This window comes from Taeniopygia guttata, chromosome 4 (genome assembly GCF_048771995.1).
Source record: "Taeniopygia guttata chromosome 4, bTaeGut7.mat, whole genome shotgun sequence".
NCBI lineage: Eukaryota > Metazoa > Chordata > Aves > Passeriformes > Estrildidae > Taeniopygia > Taeniopygia guttata.
This window is the reverse complement of record NC_133028.1, coordinates 70,940,832-70,961,709: the sequence shown is the minus strand read 5'-3', so window position 1 is coordinate 70,961,709 and position 20,878 is coordinate 70,940,832. Positions and strand designations below refer to the sequence as shown.

Sequence of the window (20,878 nt, the reverse complement as noted above, 5' to 3'; positions counted from 1 at the left end):
ACTCCAGTGCTGGCTAGGAGTGACTGGCATGTTAACTGATTCTGGAGCTTTAGGACACCCCAGAAAAGTGTTTCTGACTAAGCTCGCTAAAATAATCTAACAAATGCAACTTTTCTAGATACTTAAATTGCTGAGACTTTTCAAAAGCTATGTTGTCTCCAAACTCCCTCCCATTTACGAATGCATGGAGAGATACTTCTGTCTCCTCTCTATTTCTGCTTTTAGATATCATTCCTTCAAATTATGCTTCAAGGGAAGATATCACTGAACAGTGTAGTGCTAGTAAACATATAATATTACTTCTAAAAAAACAATAGCAACAATCTATCATATCTTAGCTAATTTCACTGGTCTTGTACAATGAGTCCCAGGCTCAACATTTAACTAGATTGCCCAAAAACACTCTTTTAAATAGGTAATGTATATAAGTAACTCTTCTGTACATTGTGTGGGGACATGCTGCAGAACAACTCTCAAGACAAAAACTAGAGCTGAAATATTTTCCCATGCACCCTCTAGCCGAGTGACATTCCTCCCTCTTGTTCAAGATTTACCCCCAGCACAACCAGGCACTATGCTTTGTACCCATCTTTATTTAGGCTTCCCAACTCTCCTGTTGATACTTATGAGACCTGTTTCTGATACCCTTGTGGCATCATCCCAATTTTGGCAGCAGTTTCTGTGTGTTCAGGTTCCAAGAGGAATGGAAAGAACATAAGCTGTCTCCAAATTGAAGGAATCAATTTTCATTTCTAAAGTCAGATAGGCTTTCATTTATTTCCTATTGACTCCATGGAGGGATAATAATAGTGTTCCGGATTTCAGTGAAAAAGACCATTACTAAGGACAATGCACTCAGTTAAAAAATATGTCAGATCTCACCCTTCACTCCCCAATTTACAAGCTGGACTTTTTCCAGAATCTGTTTTCTACCTGGCTGTCAGAATCAGTGGTATTGATGATTCCGAGATTGTAGAAAGTCTCTGTCTTTCTGCCCCATTGCCAAAGCAGAAGCCATAATTCGTCTGTGCTGTTTCAAGGTTGTTTATTCTGTTTATCTCTACCATGTTCTGCTGCCCTGCCGCAGCTCTGTCCTGCAGGGCAGCGTGTGGGGCTCTGCCCCTCAGTGGGATGTTACAAACATTAAATACCAGAAACTACCTGTGCTGGATTTACAATAACGTGCCAATATCTGTCACCTACATTGGACAGTGTGTCCCCAGCCTAAACCAACAGAAAAATGCCAACACCACAGTGAAACATGGAGGGCATGAAGAAGGAGAAAAAGGACAAGGCACACCCAATTTCCTCCATCTTGTCCCCTTTGAACCCCTAATCTAGAATCCTAAAATTTTACTTTTGCACCCGTGCCACACTTAATTATTACTCATATCAAACACTCAGAGCTTGTAATTCATCCTGTAAGATTGAAAACTCTTTTCCATGGACAGAGATCACAGCCAGTGTCTCTGGGGGCTCTGTCCAGGGGGGTTCCTGACCCCTGCCAGGGTCCCAGGCCTTCCAGGGCAGCCAGAGGGAAGCCCTGGATTCCGACACCTGGCCAGCTCAATGAGAGCCCCAGGGTATATGGAGGATGTGAATATTTTTGGACATCAGTGCAACAATCAAAGAGGAAATGAGAGACTGAGCACAAGCCTCCAGCGGCAACTCCCCACGGGAGCCAGCTGCTCCTGTCCCACCAGCCAAAAGCATCACCATATGTTTGGCTGCCACCCATGCAGCCAACAGTCTTGGCTGGAGGCATCAAATCCATTTGGATTCTTCTTGCTAGTGCTGAAGGCCTCAGCCAAGCTGGAAACAGACTGTGCTGGCACTGCCGGGCTTATTGAACCAGCTCTGCAGTGACAGAATCTACCCTTGTTCTCATCAGCCTCAGACAAATTGTGCCCTGGAGGTGACAGACCCCAGAAAAGATTTACCAGTCTCCATTCCCAAATCCAACACAGCACCTGGCTTCAGAGGATTGATACAGAAAACCAAGTTCCATGTCCAAACAGGCTCAGTACCTTCAGTGAGGTACTTAAACTTCGGAGCACAGTTGGCCAGGTCTTTTTCCTGCTCTTCATTTTTCCTTGGAAATCTGGGATAATAAGCAGAATAGGTAATGCAAAAATAGAAGACTATTTTTTTGGATCACTCAGTTTTAAAATAAGTTGCTTAAAAATTGACAGTGCCTTTTGGAAGGTTCTCGTAGAGTTTCAGGGAAATGGCATCTATTCCAATTCTTCTACTACATGCTAATTAAAGTTGGTACAGATGATACATGGTTTGCCATTCTACTTCAGCTTCATTTTCAATTATGCACTACCACTAAAACCTTATTCATAACACCAGTCTATACAAAGTTTTTAGTCATGGCAATGTTACCAAAGATGGATTGTAAGTAGATGAATAACCACACTCAAAAACCTACATTTTTTTTTTTACCATAATATCTAACTTTTAGTATTTTAATAAAGCAGAGACTTATGATGAATGACTAAGGGAGCTGGGGTTGTTTAGCCTGGAGAAAAGGAGACTCAGGGGTGACTTTATTGTGCTCAACAACTTCCTGAAAGGTGGTTGTAGTCAGCTGGGGTTGGGCTCTTTTACCAGGCAGCAGCTGACAGAACCAGAGGACACAGTCTCAAGCTGTGTCATGGGAGATATAGGTTGGATATTAGAAAAAAGTTTTTCATGGAAAGAGTCATAAAGTTCTGGATTGGTCTACCCAGGGAGGTGGTGGAGTCACCATCCCTGGATGTGTTTAAAAAAAAAGACTGTATGTGGCACTCAGTGCCATGGGTTAGTTAGTTGAGGTGTTAGGGCTGGGTTGGACTCATTGATCTTTAAGGCCTCTTCCAACTTAGAATTCTGTGAATTCTGTGAATATTTTCTCTTTCAGTATCTATGTTTCAATCTAAAAAAACCCACTATATTTACTTGCAAAACAGTAGTGTGTTCCAAATACAGATTCTTTTTTTATATTTGAATTTATATGCTTCTCAGAAATTACGCTATTAAGAACTCCATAGCATGCAGTCCTTCACGGGAATGTGGTATTTTTTTCTGATTTTCAATTGAGTAGTTTTCATGGATGCCAGTGGTTGTGCTTGATATCTAAACTCTTTGAGTTTCATTCTAGTATAATTGCAAAACAATCCTGTTGGCTCTTTGCTGACACATTACATACGTGCTGTCTTGTGTCTAAAACTTGCACTTTTAGACTGCAGTTAATGACATGTGCACACCTTTTCTGGAAAGCAGTTTCACTGTAATATGAAGGAATTAGGTAATTTAATATATGCAAAAGTGCAGAACTCCACAAGCTAGAAACTGAACAGTTAACTTGAACTGCTGGATACTCCCTGAGAGTGTTTTGTTGTAGGCTTTTGCAAACAGTGTTGAAGAAATCTGTGTTGAATAATACAGGGCATCAGAATGTGCTACTTCTGTCCACCCACGATGGAAGGGAGCCACTGAGTTTTCAGTTTACAGATATTTTTCAGTGATAAATCTCTGCTATTTCCCATATGAAATTATGTACTCCAATATGTGCTGCTCTAAGAGCTACAGTAAGTGAGATGAGAACCATCAGAGATACCTGAATTTTGGTTGCCCTTCAACAAACACATCTACATTTGGGATTTTTTTTTTCCATGGGTTTTTAGGATCATAAGGGATAACTGTAATAGCATGACTTGGTTCCTTAAACCAGTGCAAACCCCCTTCACATATTGCACCACTGAAATTCTAGATGCCCAAATTATATCCTCTTTCTAACAGTATTTAAAAATTTAAATTAAAGGACTTTCCACAGTCAGATTAGACACATGAGGATATATAAGGATTGTAATATCAGTCTCTGATATTTTGAAAAGATTATAAATCAATCATTTCACCACAAACATTTTTCCAGCCTGGATACAAATCAGCATGTCCTTTCTAGTTAGGTGACCTAATTACTGCAAGAATGTAAGAAAGCCAGATGGGTCAAAACAAGCCCAAGTGGTCTCAAGCCTGCCAAATTGCTAAGCTTACGCTTCAGTTATATTTGAGTAAAAAAATATCCATCATTCTTTGCCAGAGGTGCACTAAGCTGCTGTGGTTGCTTATCACCATTTTTATACAAGCCAATCACATTACCTACCAGTTTGCAAATATTGTGGAAAATGGGCATTACTTGAAGCAACACAGGCCTGATCAACAAGATAATTCAAATTTTTTAACCTGTTCCTATCTTTTTCCTCTTGCACTGCTACTAAATTAATTTGAATATGGATTTTTTTCCACACATCTCTCACACAAAGGCAGCACCTTCAGCTCAGTAGACCACAAGACTCTTACAATTAGCCTTTTTCCAGGGCAAAAGTTTCTCTTACTACCCCACCCAGGAAAACATAGAAAGAGTCTGCATATAAAATTATTACCAGGCTCATGCATGCCTCCATTTCACCTATGTTTCATTTCATGGCAATGCACCTTTACACATCACAAACATGTTTTATGTGTAGACAGAGAAATTATGTTATTTCAAGATCAGCTGAAGCCTGTGATAAGGAGACAAAATTTTCTCTCATCTAGACTCTGCTTATTTTCCTTGTCTTAGCTGTTTTAGCTGTACATAATAGTAGCCAAAGAGTCTGAATTCTCCTGATATCTAAATACAATCATTGCTGAAATCTTACCTTATAAAAAGGTAAGACAAGTTATTATAAGCTGTGTACCATATACAAGAACCTTTCATTTTCCTTAGGACCCTCAGTTGGTAAAATTGCAATTCAAAATACTTTTTTGCACTCAATAATTGTCTTGGGGATGGTTTGTGTCCTGTAACCATTTTTTTGTGTCTGGAATTGTCAGTGTAACCACCACCACCACCACCTACTCTCTCCCCCTGCCTCCATCCCATGGATCGGGAATATCACGATGGGTGAAGGGTGGCTCAGGATCCTAAGGGGGTTGTGGGCCAGGGGCTGCTTTTCCTTCCCTTTTTAAATTGTAGGATCTATAGCAGTCACATGCTTTCTGTGCAATATATGGGAAGAACGTTGTGTTTGACAGTGGATGTCAGACCTGAACAAACCACTAAAAAAAGCAGATTATGGCAGTATGGACTAAACCTCCAGTCTACAGGGAAAGATCACCCTCCACCCTCCATTTCTCAGAGGGCTGCACACTGGACTTGGATTAAATGCAAATGCTTAAAAAAATATTTTAAGCTAGAATTTTATTTTTCTTAAATAAAACCCCACCATTATCTCTGCTATCTTCAGGACTAGAGCATAGAACAATTCTTACCAAATGCAAGTATATGAAAATACACGGAATACTTTTGTCTTTCTCTGAGCTATGAGACAGCCCAGCTTCAAATCCCTTTGTCTTCACAGGGAGCTTCAAATTCTTATTAAAATTTCAATCTGTCTTAGCCACTAACCTACTACAAAATTTCAAATTTTCCCATTGATGTTGCTGCCATTATTTAATGTTTAAAACACATATTTTTAGCCACAGAGATCAAAAAACAAAACAAACGGGAGTTGAGGAGTGATTGGCTGGAAGGATAGACAATTGCTTTCCAATGTCTGGCACAGCATGTATCCCTCTTTTTCCTGTTCCTGTATTTCCTCTGGAGTCCAGTCTTGCATGAGAGTTTGGAGGCAAACCTCCACAGCACAGGGCTGTGCAATATATTGCAAAGTCATGCAATGAAACTGCCTGATGAAGCTTTGAATACTTCTGTGAGCCATAAAACTGTTTGCATGGTCATTTCTCACTGTGTTTCCCACACTGATCCTTGGGCAAGGGGTTAGAGAATGTGTGCACTGGTCAGATTTCTGCTTCAATTATTACCCAGTTTTTCCAGAATCTCCACTGAGTTTTAATTAAACAAAGTGTTATTTACCAGCTCTCCTGAAAATAGTTTTTACAGTATGGTTTAAACTGTTCCTGGTGTCTCTTCAGAGAGGCTTTTTTCATTAGCAGGTTACTTCATCCCAGAATATTATTTTTTAGAAGTGCTCAGTCATTTATGATTTACAGCTCTGAGGATGCAAAACACAGCAGGGTTGTTAATTATGAATATTTTTATTGATTGAAGTAATTATATTATCAAGTTATTATTATTTTTATTATTTATTTTTTATAAACTGCATTGCAGAAAATGTCGCAGGCCAAGTTTTGTGTGCAGGCAGGGTTTTACCCTAGGATACAGAAAAGAGAGAAATTGTGCCTGAAAATGTAACAGCCTGCATTATTGAAAGAAAACATGTGTATACCATAGTCTTCTAGGTCAGATGCTATGCTAACCTAATGCTAAAAATGGAGGCTTCCAAGTCCTAACCTTGGGAAACTTAAATCCTCTGCAGTTTGCAGAGAAAGAAAATAAACTCCTTGGCATTTTCTATTAATTCTAATATTGCATTAAAAAAAAAGCAAGGAAACTGTAAGGGTTAAATATTTTGTGGTGACTTTTGTTTGATTTCTATTGCTGTTCTCAGGCATAGGAACTATAAACACAACCAGGGTAAATAATGCAGCCAAGACATTATTGACAGCCACATCCTCTCAATGTGTTTGTCCTAATGGGCAGTGATGCAGTGATGCAGTCCTAAGTGTGATGCAGAAGTGACAGAAATGCTTAAACACGACTTAAACAAGTGGTCCAACAACTCTGATCATTATTCCAGTTCATTTTTAATGTAACCATTTCAGAAGTGAATACAAAAAACTTACCCAAACACGGAGAAAAGTAGCTGTTGAGCATCCATTAATAAACTTTGTATCTGCTCAAAAGTGCATATATAGAATGAATGCCTGAACCTCTACCCCGTGGAATTGTTTGGGTTTGACCTTCAAGATTATCTTGTTCCAATCCCTTGCCATGGTCAAGGACACCTTCCACTAGACCACTCATCCCAAAGCCCCACCATACCAGGCCTTGAACACCTACAGAATACCTAACCAGTATTTTGGTAGTTACCATTTGCTGATTTTTGCAAATTTTTCTGTCATCATACCACCAAGAATGATAAAAATAGTAAGCATCTAGAGAAGTACTAGGAAGTTGTGTTGTGGGCAGGACAGTCATTGTCATGTTTGGTGCTTAAACTACATCAGCAACACCTAACTCTCTATTAGTTGTCAAAATGCAGCAAATCCAGATTTATTACATATTTTGTTTAATCTGAACACTATCTGTTTTCTCTGTTGTTTACACAGAAGAGATTTGTTTTTATATATGTGTACATACACTTATATAAGTATTATATAATTTCTCTCATTTTTAAAGCAAGCCTGAGAAAAAGAGGAACTCTAAATCAAGCAGGATTAAGACAGATTTTTCTCTCATTTACTGCTATCCACAGATCTTTTAATAAGCTTCCTATCAATAATAAATACAACTCAAACTCCAATGCATTTCAGATATAATCTAAGTAAACTTTCTTACTCCTGGAGACTGGTCTCTTTATATTATAAGATTCTTACAGCAATGCACATACCAATATTATTACTGTGTGCTGCTACAGAAATCCCCTCTAGGAAAACCTTATGTGTTTTATGATATTTGGATGCCTAGTGCTACCAGAGAAATTCACTGCAATCTACTTTTTCTAGAAAGTCCTCTCTGCAAACAATGGCTGTTTAAATCATTGAGACTATCCATGTGACATAGGCCAGTAGGCATAAACTGATTTAAGGGTTTTAAATTTAAAACAGGTTTGATATGACTGTGAAAATGAAGCTTATCAGGCTGTCCTGCAAGCTTGTAGACAGAAAACAGTCTGAGCCTTAATGTTTAATATTTCCTCCCCTAGAAATGAAGAGAAATGCTATCTGCATTTATTTATGGAGGAATCTACACCACTTGGAGGGGAGTTTCATATCCTGCTGCTGATTTTGTAACAGACAGCAATGTTTTACCCAGATCAACAAAAAAATCTACAAGTTTAATAACTACTTTCAAAGTATCACCTTGTACATTTTTAACATAACCACCAGCCACCCTGTACATCACACACTCTGGATGCTCAGGATGGAAACAAATAACCATGAGTTTTGTCTACAGAATTGCTTTCCTGACCCTCCCACTTCCGTGAAAAGTCAGCAGTGGGGAGGCTTAGCCATGCAAGTCACCCCTTTCCATGATGTACAGGCACCCAAAAAAGGCATTGGGTGTAGAGGAATTCAAGAATCTAGTGGAGTGTACAATTACATTGTAATTACAATTACACATCAAAAAGTTAGGGCAAGGGAGGATTTGAGGGATGTGACAGATCCGACTAAAGAGATAGAAACTGGGAAATTCAGTCATGGGTGGGGTTATCGGGGTACAAGATACTCTGTAAACATATCTATGGGCTGTGCAGGATTAGTTTGTGGGTCAGATTTTAAGGGAAATAGAGTGAGAGAGCCAGGAGGAGTTAACATGGGATAAGGGAACTTGGAGAACAGGGCCAAAAATGGACACTGAAGAAGAGAGAAACTGCAAAGGGAGGGTTGAGATGAGACAGGAACAACTTAGGTAAGGAGGAGGAAATTATACCCTTGTGAACTTCAGGACTGATACAGCATCCTGGCTACAGAGTCAGCTTGATGCTGATGTTTTAGAGCATCAAGGATGAAAAGTAAATTTTAAGGAATTTAGAGATTTTAGAAGAGCTAAGATTTTAGTTAGAGATAAGCCTTACTAGAGTTAATTAAAATAAATGAGTAGGCCTTGATGAAGTTAAGAGTTAGTAGTTAACTAATAATTGATTGCTTGTCAACACAATGTTTAGTTAGCTGGGTTTATAATGAAGAATACACAAACTGACAAATAGATTTTAGGAACATAAGACAATTGTGGGCCTCCTCTGCTCTGAAACCAACTGAAGACAAGGAATGGGAGTTCTACCAAGAGTTCATTTGTCATATTTGCATTGAAAATGTGGAAAGGTCAGAACGAGGAAGACTTCATTTACTTCCTCATTTTGGGACCCCTCCCCATGAAAGGGACACCGACCCATTTCAAAGAACAAACTACACATGCTGAATGGCTTTTGGAGTGATTAGCATACGAAGCGAGGAATGGGATGTAACAAAATGATGAATATGTATTTGTATTTTGGGTATTCAATCCTGGCATGGATAAAAGGGCTCTGTAATCACCTGGAAGCTGCGGTGTGTATTTGGGAGTGATCCCACACACAATAAACACACACTTTCTAACTTTAAACTGTTAGAGAGTTTTTGTCTGTCACAGTTGGATATCGGTACTAGATCAATATCCATATTTTTTAATAAATCAAAGGAGACCAGGAGCTGAGAACAACCCCAGCACGAGCTGTGCCCACACTGACAAAGTGCAGCCCTACAGAACCTGGACACAGCAGGTTTAGCGAGGTGCTGGCAAAGGGATCCAGTGTCAGCCCTCGGTATGCCAAGGTGACAAACCAGAATAAGGATCCGAGGACTCCTGTCAGCTGGATATGGGTTGGAGGCACAACTATGAAGGTTGACCCTGAGAACCAAAGAGGACAAACAGTCATAGAACAGCTGCCTGCTCCAGTCTGAGCCCCTGGAGTGAGAGGGAGTGGGAGAAGAGGACCCAGGTGAGCCTTAGGGAGCCAATAATGCCTATTAGTAGGAATGCAGGGTGAAAGCAGGGAAGAGGTGTCAAATATTTAATGAGGTGTTGCAACTTCTTCCTCTCAATAACAGACAGCAGCTCGATGAGACTCACCTTGTGTTGGCATTTAAAGGTGCTGTAACAAAACTCCCAATGTGAGGTCCTGGTATTTCTAACCAGTAAAGCATAGCCTGAGCTGCTGATGTGTAAACAAGGTGAGAACCTCTCCATTGTTCAGGTGTCAAGAAATGCCTACACGTCTTGGAATGTGCCATCTACAGCACTGCAGAAACCAATAAGGAGATTAAAGTTTCCTTGCACACAAAGAAAACAAATGAAGCTTATGCATACAACAAAAGTTTTGCTTTTTTAGAGTAACATTAAGCTGGAATTTTTGTATCTAGTGCACAAAAAAAAAAAAAAAAAAAAAATGTATAAGATACTTTACAAGGGCAACTGTCCAGAACAACTACATCAGTTCTATACCCAGACTGACTTGGATTATTCCAACAGTTTTCCACAGTTCTGGCAAAAAAAAACCTCTATATAGTATATATATATATATATATATATATATATATATAGTATAAAATATGCATCTATATATACTATATACATAGTGTATATATATATATAGTATATATAGTGTATATATATATATATAGTGTATATATATACATAGCATCTGCATTTATGCCAAAAATGCAGGTTTTTATGGCCATCTCTTAACACTCCTGAAATGAGCATGGGGGGTTCAAAACCCACCCATGTTTCTCAACTGTAAAATCCATTTGTTTACTACTAAGAAGATCTCCTTGTGTATGACAGGCTAACAAAAAATAGTTTTGAAGAAAGGAACTAAAAGGATGATATTGACTTTTATCTGAGCAATATTAGTTACATCACCCCCACTATAGCAATGCCACCATAATATAAATTACTTTTCAATGAGCTTTAGGACAGAGAGAAGCCCCACTGTGGAAGGATGGGATGCAGCCAGAGCAAATGTACCTGCAGGCTTGCCCTTTGCTAGGAAGTTCAAACATTTTTGTACTGCTTTGCAAACAAAAGACATGCACACTTACAACAGAGAATATAGATAATACAAAAATGTAGCTGCTGTGCAGAGGCAAAATATAGCTGTTTTTCTGGAAGATGCAACATTGCTTTTATTTTTGTGTCACTTACAAAGATAAAGCAGTTCATTGCAATTTTTGTATTTACATAAATTCAGAATTCAGCTTGAGGTCAGAAAAGCTGATTTTATTGCTGTCTTTCAAGTATACACTGCTGACTTCAACTGGCTTTGCAGTGTAACAACAGCACAACAAATTTACATTTTTTTTTGCAGAGATCACAGTGGAAGACCCATCACAAAATTCATTATTTGTTCACTGGGGAAAACACTTATGTGCCAAAGACAGGAAGACTTCAGCCTGCAATAATCCATTACTTAAATGAGAAAATTATTCTATAGACCCAAAGCATCAAAATAAAAGACATTTTAGGTTTCGTGGGAGTTACAATTCTTTATTATAAGAATAAAACATTGCAAAAAAGCTGTTGGATCATTTACTGAAACTAACATTTGCATAATTTTTTCAGTGTTCTGAATTTGTATTTGAAACATTTGAAAGAAATAATAAGGGAAAACAAGATCCTTCTTTTTTTCTTTTTTTTTTTTTTAAACATGCCTGTATGGCAAGAATGCTCTAAGTTTGACAAGGGTGGTACCACCTATATACATTTAGGAAAACATGCTTGCTGTGGGTGTACAAAAATAAAATTTATTTGTTAAATTACACATAAATATAAGGTACAAATGTATTTTTAAAATACAGATAAAGATAATCACACTTGCATTGTGTACATATGAAAATACAGTATTTTAATATTCAACATACACAGACACATTTATGATAAATGCAACTAGTTGGCAATGCCAGTTCTCCTCAGTCTACTTTTTGTTCTGTTTTTTTTCCCCTTCCAGTTTTCCATAAATATGGAAAAATAGGCTTTTGAAACAACTAGTTCTGCCGGACATCTTGCAGCAGCTTGTTAATTTCTGCCACCAGCTCGCTGGCATCCATGAGTTCATGTTTGCCATCGCTGAGGTGGTTGAGCACATTGTCAAAATCGTCTTCTTCGTAATTCTCCGGGATCTCCTCCATGGCTGGCAGCCATTTGGACGAAGGCTGAGCGCCCGAGTGAGTCCCCAGAGCGGGCCCGTTGTTGGCAGGGTTCTGGAAATGTGTGCTGGCTGCCCAGGCTGCCACCCCCGGGGGATAATTCACGTTCTTGGCTGGCAAATGTCCCTTCCTGCGCTCCAACGAGTTGGAGCGATCCGTCTCACTGCACTCCGCGTAGGCGTCCAGCGAGGGAGGCAGCAGGCGCTGGAAGACGCTGCTCATTTCCGAGAGGAGGGAGGAGGTGCAGGTGTCCCCTGATTCCTCCTCACTCTGGCAGTCCTTCCCAAATGTTGAAAAGCTCTTCTTTTTCTCACCGGCGTCAGCTGCCTGGGCATCCTCCTCGAGACCCTGGTGGTGCTGCTGCTGCAGGTGCTGCTGGGGGGACTGGAACTCCTCCCCAGGGATGAACATGTTGCTCCTGTAGTCGGAAGAGGGAGAGGGCAGCGGTGGCATCCAGCACTGGTCAGAGTGGCCCAGGACCCTGCACTCCTCCGTGCACAGGCGCATGGCTGCAAGAGAGACACCAGGAGAGTGAGCATGCCCTCCTGCTGCACACAGCACCTGCACTCACAGGGAATCCCCTCACCAGGACTCAACTTCCCCAGAGATGTTCAAATCTGGTGATTGGTTTCACCTTGCATGTGCAAGAACGTGGCAAATACCTCCTTGCACCTTGGGTGTGCAAGAACGTGGCAAATATAAATTGTCTGGTACCTCCATTTCCAAAAACGAGAATAACCAGTGCAGCTCATGTGAGCGAGCAATGCAATCTCTTAACTAAGGCCTCAGATAAACAGGTAAATCCCAGGTGGAAAAACAAGCACTCGTGGCTGGAAGCCACACAAGCCCTTTGTACAGTTCTGGCTCATTAAAAAAATATAAAATAAAAGGATGAAATTTCTACCTCCAAGCACTAGAGTTTAAGAGAAGTCTTCCACAGGCAACTAGTGAGGCATATCAGAGCCATCAAGTGGGAATAAATGAACAGGGGAAATAAAGAGCAAAGAATAATAACCTGCAGAGGGATCTCCTTTTCCATTAAACAACTGCTTTGTTCTGACAATGAAGTGTATGTAGAACTCAAGGTGAACCACTGCCATATTACCTTTGAACTAAATCCTTAAATTTTAATCCACTATCAGGAATAGTTCCTGGAAGCAGAGATGGATCTGCAGAGAGGGATGTGCTGGGAGACATGCTAAATTCTCCAGCCCAAAGGGAGCTGATCATAGGACACAAAGCCTTGCCTCAGGCTGTGTGTCTGTGTGCCTGCCACATATGCTGGAGAAGATCTGGGTGCTGCTGGGTGCAGCTTTCAGAAATGACAGGCTCTTTGCAGTATCCATATTTTGACCATAAGAAACTCCTGCCCATATCACTTAATGGTTAGATTATCCCACACAGAATAGAGTTTCTTGTTCTTTCTCAGCATATACTGCCTGCAAAAGAAATGTTTGCAGTCATGCCCTGGAAGTTTTCCTTGCTCCCTCAACACATTTCCCATCTGGCTCTGGATCCACTCTGTTCATCAAAAAATCTTTTTGTAGTGGTGTAAGCAGAACTGAACAGAGCATTTCAGTTTTGGATGTACTAGTGATTTATGAAGTCCTACTCTCATACTGCCAGAACTATATTTTTGCACTATACACAGCCTATCATATTGTTTGCTTTCCTAGTGGCCTTTCCATTCCTATGAATATAAACTTTCTCCATGTCATGCATGCAACAGTACGAATTTCCACAAGATTATAAACTCAGATTGCAGCCTGGATATTGCTTAATCTATTGCAAAATAACTCCTGATTCAGGAAGTTTCAAGCAAACAAAGCAAACTAGAATATATCAGTGGCTGAAGTTCTGATACAAGTGACTGAAATGCCTGCAATTGTTGGCTCCCATGTATGACATTTTACAGAAAATGCCCAAGAGTTAGAACTGTCAAAAGGCATCTAAGTGATCCATGACCAGTTCTCAATTCATCCCAGAAGGTGAGGATTACACTTCTAATTAAGGCAATTCCTTTAAGACTCCTTTAAATTCATTAGATACTTTCAATGGTCTGGCATTTCATTAGTAGCAAAGTTTGTCTTAGTGACAGTTTTGCAGCCGTTGTTATCAGGAATGGTTTTGGTTTAAAATAATATATTCTGACATTCCTGATCAAAAAATACTCTGAAGTAACTGAATGGTGACACAATCTGTCCTTAAATCAGCAATAAATTTTAAAATGGCCAGACGCACAACAACTTTTTTTTTTCACTTTTTATTTTTTTCCCCAGACACTAAAGCTTGCTGGTTAAGATTTAAAAAGAAAAAAAAAGTATTTCAAGGACAGCTATGTAACTTTCTAATCATGTAATTTGTGGAGTTTTGAGGGACTGGCTCTATTACTTTCTTGTTCCACCTTAAACAGACAAACTGAAAGGACCTTCCCCCCCAGCATTTTTGCCTGTGTCTAGACTGACAATGCAGAAACCTTTCAAAATGGAGAACACGAAACCTTCAGGAAGTTTTCTTTTCCTTTGCATGTATTGGGATTGTAGATCAATTCAGGTCTCTTCCAAACAGGTTCAACAGTCTTATCTGAAGGATTAAGGCCACGCATAGCAGTAAATGGACATCTGGGTGAGACTAAATACCAATCTTGATAGCCCAACCCAGTTCTGTCTGTACTGAGAGGAGTTTCCCTTACTTTGAATTTAATTAGCCTGGCATTTTTGGAAATCCTATCCTTAGGCTTACTGTTTAGAGAGGGAATTGTAAGAGCTGAAAATGGGTCATAGGCATTCCAGCCAGCTAAGAGGACAACAACCATTCCTGTCTGCTGGCAGCCCCCAGTTGCCCACTGTAAAGGGATCACTCTTCCTTGGCAGCAGCAGGGCTGGATGCCAGTGCAAACACCATTGCACTCCCAGTTCCCCAGGCCAGCTGAGAGCTCCAGCAGATCCCTCCCTGCCTCCTTGCTAAAGCATATGAGAGAATGAGATACGCCTCATGCTAGCTGGCAGAGGAGTTTGGGAGGATGAGGATAAAAATATATTAGAAATCCAGATTTAGGTAAAAGACTCTGAAAACAGAGCAACTCTTCAAGGCCTATGGTTTTGAGCACTTTTGAGGAGGCAGGTGAATGGCCGGGTATGTGATACAGGACCTAAACTGGAGCAAAATCTGCACAGAAAATTTTAAAGTTACAATGTGTAAGAAAAACTATTTGAACTTTTGGCATTCTGTCTTGTCTAACATAACAACCCTGGTTAATACATGGGGGTCACTTTAGGAATGCCATGTGCTGCACCAGCCCCCACAGCAAAGGGCCTCCATTTATAAAATTACTTTACTAAACTTGTTAAATTTATAAACATGGTTCAGTGAACCCTACTGAAATTATCTGGCCCTCTGGTTATACAGAGAAAACAAAATATGATCTGAAGTAAGAAAAAGATCTAGGGTACAACCAGAGGCTGTATAATTATTAAAGTAATTTAAAAATTCTTCTATCTGTACTAAGCATGAATTCCCATGACCTTTTATTCAACTTTTATTTGGGCATGAATTTAAAAGCAATACTTCATACACATGAATATGTTTATGTGTGTTTATCCTACTGTCACTCACCCTTTTCCAATCTTTTTCTTTTCTGCCCTCTGCCCCTGAACTGTACCTCTTAAGCTCTTGCTTCCAGAAGTTAGGGTTGCAAGATTTAAAATCTGGGAAATATTTAGAACCTTCCCCTGCTACTCAAGTTCATTTTTCAGTGGGGAGAACACTTTTCTTTCTTCTCCATCCCTATTCCTGGTTCACTTTCGCACTCAATTTCTAAATGGTAAAACTTTGTGTCATATGGTTCAAATCCACTGAGGAAAACCTATCTCCCAAATTATAGGTCACTGTATTTTTAACAAACCTCAACTGTCTGGCTTTGCAAAAAACATCCACCCAGTCATTAAAAGGCTAAGGACTTAGAGCAGATCATACTTTTAGGAAGAATTTGGAGCCAGCTCATGATGTGAGTAACAAAAAAAGTAGGCATTGCTCTGGGTAGATTTGCAGTTGCATCTGAGGTTTCATTTTTGTGGATACATCAGGGCTTCAACTCAGTATGTATCATGAAGCAAAGTAAAAAAAGGAAGGAAACATAGGACTTGAAAGCTAAAGAACTTTTGCTTTCTCAGTAGTAGTTTTATCAAAGTGAACAGCCAGGCAGAACTGTAAATAAACTGCTCAGCTTCCATTCTGCTCTTACCTGCAGGAATTCTTCCATCTGTAAGGAAAAGGTCACTGAATCCTTCCCCAAGAAGTCTGTCAATTGGAGACTCTCTCCCCAAATCATAATCACTGTCTCCAGCTTCACTATCACCCCGGCCACTGTCTTTCAAGCTGAATTTATCCATATCTTGTAGGGCATATCTGCAAAGAGAATTGTGGAGAACTACGTTATCTCAAGTATGCTATAGTCCACTTTTTGTTTAAAAATAAGTGTCCTTATATTTCTGATCCGTGTACACTCATGTGTAGCAGAAGAACTGGATTCTTACCTGTAACTTCTGGAATACTTGTTTCCTCTAAAACTTGGCCTTGGTTGATACTGGCCCTGATGAAGCATCGAGAGAAGCTGAGAAACCTGCTAAAGAAAAGGTGAAAAGACTGATTCCTTGAAATTAAAGCTCAAGCTCCTAGCCATAAAACCACTAATTTTCTTCTCAGGTTTGTTTGTGGTTTATTTTTTCCCCCTTTAAGATTTAATTAAATCAAATTCCTGCACATATATAATGCAGTACAATATTTGTTAGTGTAGTGTCTGACACAGGAAACATCTGAAGACTCTGTAAAATGAGGAAGTTCGATACTGTTCATTAGCCTCTGAATTCATAATAATGAATTCCTTAACAAGTAAAACAAGCAATTAAACAGAGGTGGAGTTTTGTTTTGGTTTAATATATTAGAATCATGCCATTAATATTCCAGGATCCTAGTTCAAACCAAAACAGCTTGCATGTAAAGAGTTACCAGGACACAGCTCTCGTTTATTTAAGCATTTGCAGTAAAAACTGAGACAGGGAGTCTCAAAGTTTGAGATGGGGTTGCAGCTATGTGTTGCTGCAGCTGTACTCAAACTGTGTCAGAATGTTTTAGTTCTGCACCCCCACTAACAAAAGAGTTTCCTGGAATGTTTATGAATACAAATACTCAGGCACTCTTTCTCAGATGGAGCTGTACAGGGACGGCAAGGAGGAAAGAGTGAACAGTTAACCAGTGCAGAGCACTATGTTCCACTCCATTGTTTTCACCTTACAAGGAAGAACCAAGGAATAATGCTATTAACAACAGATTTAACCCTGTTCCTCAGAGCAATGGCATCTGTTGATATTGGAGTAAAACTGAAAAGCTGTGACATCGAAGAGAAATCCATGATTTCCACATTCCCATGAGGCACAGACCTGGCTGCCTCTTGCTCCCACAGACTGCACGCAGGGGTGTGTGCACACCTCCAAATGAGTGTCTGCATGAATGGATGTGCAAAACCAAGGGCTGGACCTTACCTCGACAGCCGGTGTAGCATGGGTGAGTTCCAGGGAGAAATTTTCAGGCATGTGGTTCGAGGAGATGGTCACCAGGCTGTTCAGTGACTGGTGGCTGTGGTGGCTCTGCCTGCTGCTCATTTGACCCCTCTCCAGGGCTGGGGACGATGACGGCGAAGCTCTGTGGTGAGATCTGATGGGTAGAGTGCCATTAACCGTGGGCACCAGGGTGATGTCCCCTTTGTGGATCTGCCTGGAGGGACGTTTTGGGTGGTGCTGGTAGGTTGATTCGGCCACACGGCAGTTGTAAGACCTGGTGTCCTTTTTCTCTCGATTGCACCTCGTAGCAAAGATAACCATAATAACCAATAACACGGCACATATAGATCCTAAAGATATAATTGTTATCATGGAGATGTCCAGGGAGGGCTGGCTTACCAAAGTTGCTTCGGTGCTTGAAAATGAATAAACGTGCTCCAAAATGGTACATTTCAGAAGAGCTTTAGTACTAAGCTGAGGGCTGCCTTTATCCTGGACTATAACCAAAAACTCCCATTGTTTTGCTGGAACTGATTCAACACTCACATTGATAGAGATGTCACAAGTTTGGGGATCCATCACAAAGATGCTGTTCTCCTTGTCAGCTGCTATGGAGCAGCTGAGTTCAGAGTTCATACCAGAGTCTCTGTCTGTAGCCCTTATCCTGGTGACAAGAAAGCCAGTTTCAGCATCTTTAGGGATTGAGATTTCTGCTGTGCTGTTGCGTAGTGCCGGCCCCACGATGACAGGAGCGTTGTCGTTTTCATCAATGATGGTGAGTACAACTGTGGTGTTGCTAATGAGCTGCTGGCTCCCTCCATCCCTGGCTTGGACAGTGAAGGCAATTTGATTTACCTCTTCGTGATCAAAGGTTCGCAGGGCATAGATTGCCCCATTGGAGGGGTCAATGGTCACATAGGTGGTTATAGAACTTCCCAAAACAGAGTTCTCCAAAATAGTGTATGTCACCTGCCCATTGTCACCTAGATCTGGGTCTGTGGCTGTGACTGATGTGATGTATGCTCCAGGAGAGTTATTTTCCAAGATAACAACTTCATATCTGTTTGTCTGGAAGCGGGGTGGGTTGTCATTTTCATCACTGATTTGGACAGTAAAGTGTTTCACTGTGGAGAGGCTTGGCGTTCCCTTGTCCTCTGCTATTACAGTCAAGATGTATTCAGATCTCTTTTCCCTATCTAGAGTGGCATTAGTTAAGATTAAATAGTTATTTTCATAAGTCTTTTGAAGTTTAAAGTGGCCATGCCCATGGAGCTTACAAACGACCTCCCCATTCACACCAGAGTCCTTATCTTGCACTCTGACCAGGGCAACAAAGGTGTCTAGGGGTGACCCCTCAGAGATGCAAGCTACCTCTTCTCTCTCTGTGGACATCAGATTTAAGTTGATTTCTGGCTTGTTGTCATTCACATCCACAACTTTAATTATAATTTTGCAGTGAGCTGGAATAGAATTTGGCCCCATATCCTGAGCCTGAGCATCAATTTCATAGGATTTGGTTAGCTCATAGTCCACTTGCTTCAGCAGGGTTAGGTGACCTTTTTCTGGGTCTATCCTGAAAGTTTCTATAATTTTGGCAGACACATGACTGCTAAAGGAGTACACGACCTTCCCATTGGCGCCCTCATCTGGATCGGTAGCATTGAGGTCTATGAGCAAAGTCCCAACAGGAGAGTTTTCCAAGAGCTGGATAATATACGACTGCTGCTCAAAGACAGGGCTGTTGTCGTTGGAATCAGAAATGCTGATTTTCAGGAGGGATGACCCAGACCTCTGAGGCACCCCTTTGTCAGAGGCAGTGAGCTGGAGTTCGTAAGTCGACTTCAACTCGCGATCCAGCTCTCTGACCACAATCAGCTCTGCGTACTTAGCACCGTCAGTCCTGGTTCTCACATCAATGCTAAAAAAATCGTTTGCAGAAAGGGAATAAGTGTGGAGGGAGTTGTCTCCCACATCTGGATCAAAAGCACTGTCCAAAGGGATCCGAGTTCCTACAGCTGCACTCTCTGATATCTCAATAGGGATAAGAGCTCTGGAAAACTGCGGAGAATTGTCATTAATATCCAGCACTTCAACTTCAACATGGAAAAGCTGCAGATGTTCAGTGGGCAGAGTGATCACATCAAACTCTATGGAGCAGTTTAAGTTTTTCTGGCACAGTTGTTCCCGATCAATTTTAGCTCCTATGCTGATTTCTCCATTATCCTCACGGACTACAAGCAAGGGAGAATTTCCCCTCTGCATGGCTCGAAACCGAACTGAGGAAGGGTTAGGCATTTTTAATAAAACATCAGCAACGTCCTCCGATAGTCTTGCTATTACTGATCCAACCCTCTGCTCCTCGTAAATCCTGTATTTCAAATTCTTGCCCAGCACAGCATTATTGCAAGATATTAGGATCAGTGCAAAAACGAATACAAAGTGCATTTTACCGTCGATTCGATACATTTGCAAGTTTTTGCAATTAATTTCTCCCAATAAGTTAAAAAGCAATTATTTTGCCTTCCTCCGGCACTTTAAATCCAAAGCACATCTGGTCCTTTCCAGCTTGAAAACGCCTTTTCTAGCCAGCCAAGTATTAATAACTTACAGATCAGAAAACTTTTGGCTTTTTTCTTTTATACACACCGTTCCGGGACATCCAGCTACAATCTGTAAGCAATCCACGCTTGCTCATTTGACTCAGCTCTCCTCTTGCAGGCTGAGATGCTCCGGGGCAGCTGCGGTGCTCCTCTCCCACCCTCAGCATCCAGGGGCGGCCGGGAGCCGGCGGGATGGATCCGCAGCCCGTCCTCCCGTCCTCCCCGCCGCTCTGAACGCCCTCCCTCGCCGGCTCCAGTCTAAATTCCTCCGCAACTTCGCTCCAAGTCCCCAGACAAAGCTTTTGCCCGGCCTGTGCTGAGCCCAGTGCAGCCAATCAGCCGGGGAGGAGAGAGGAGGGGAGGGGAGAGAAGGGAGGGGAGAGAAGGGAGGGGAGGGGACCCGCAGCCCGGCTCCCTCCAAGGATGGGGGCTGGGGGTGCGAGTGACTGATGGGCTAACTTTAAATCAACGCCTCTCCTCCCCACCCCCCCAATTTTCATGGCAATTTCAAGCGGGGTTTTGTGATTTTAATGCCTCCCCTTCCTGCCGCGAGAAACGCGATCGCGCTCCCTTATTGACATAGTTTAGGTTAGCCCTTGTTTAACTCGCTGGGAGCCTTTGAGTGGGTTTGCTTAGTAAAAGAGCTGGGGGTGACGCCTTGCTACCCGTGCCGCAAGAGAGTCTTTCTTGCTGCTTGTTTGCCTACAACCTGCATGTTCCCAATGTATGTGCTCCTGCTCGGAGCCCTGCCAGAGCCCCTCCACTCCACCAACCTGCCCTCCTTCTTCCCAAGTCAGGAATATTTTGCATTCTCTGCTCCTTCCCCCGCTGCCTCTCGCAGCATCTCTGCCCTCAGCGCAGCTGCCTCTGCCTGAGCCCCTTTCCTCTGTGTGTTCATGTGTGCGATTGTCTCATTTTCTC

General features: G+C 41.3%; 1 protein-coding gene across 2 annotated transcripts; it reads right to left on the bottom strand.

The window, feature by feature from the left end:
• Nucleotides 1-10,852: 10,852 nt before the first annotated feature.
• PCDH18 (protocadherin 18) lies at nucleotides 10,853-20,229 on the bottom strand. 2 transcript variants are annotated; one of them, XM_002192710.7, is made up of 4 exons: nucleotides 17,340-20,229; nucleotides 16,335-16,420; nucleotides 16,043-16,206; nucleotides 10,853-12,308 (listed from the first exon to the last, which is right to left on the bottom strand). In XM_002192710.7, exons 1-4 carry the CDS (start codon nucleotides 19,821-19,823, stop codon nucleotides 11,638-11,640), a joined length of 3,405 nt encoding a protein of 1,134 aa, XP_002192746.6. In that variant the 5' UTR covers nucleotides 19,824-20,229; the 3' UTR covers nucleotides 10,853-11,637. The 2 variants fall into 2 exon arrangements, with proteins under 2 accessions (XP_002192746.6, XP_012428717.5); XM_012573263.5 differs by having other exon boundaries at nucleotides 11,376-12,308; nucleotides 16,335-16,423; nucleotides 17,340-19,966.
• Between the last annotated feature and the right edge of the window lie 649 nt (nucleotides 20,230-20,878).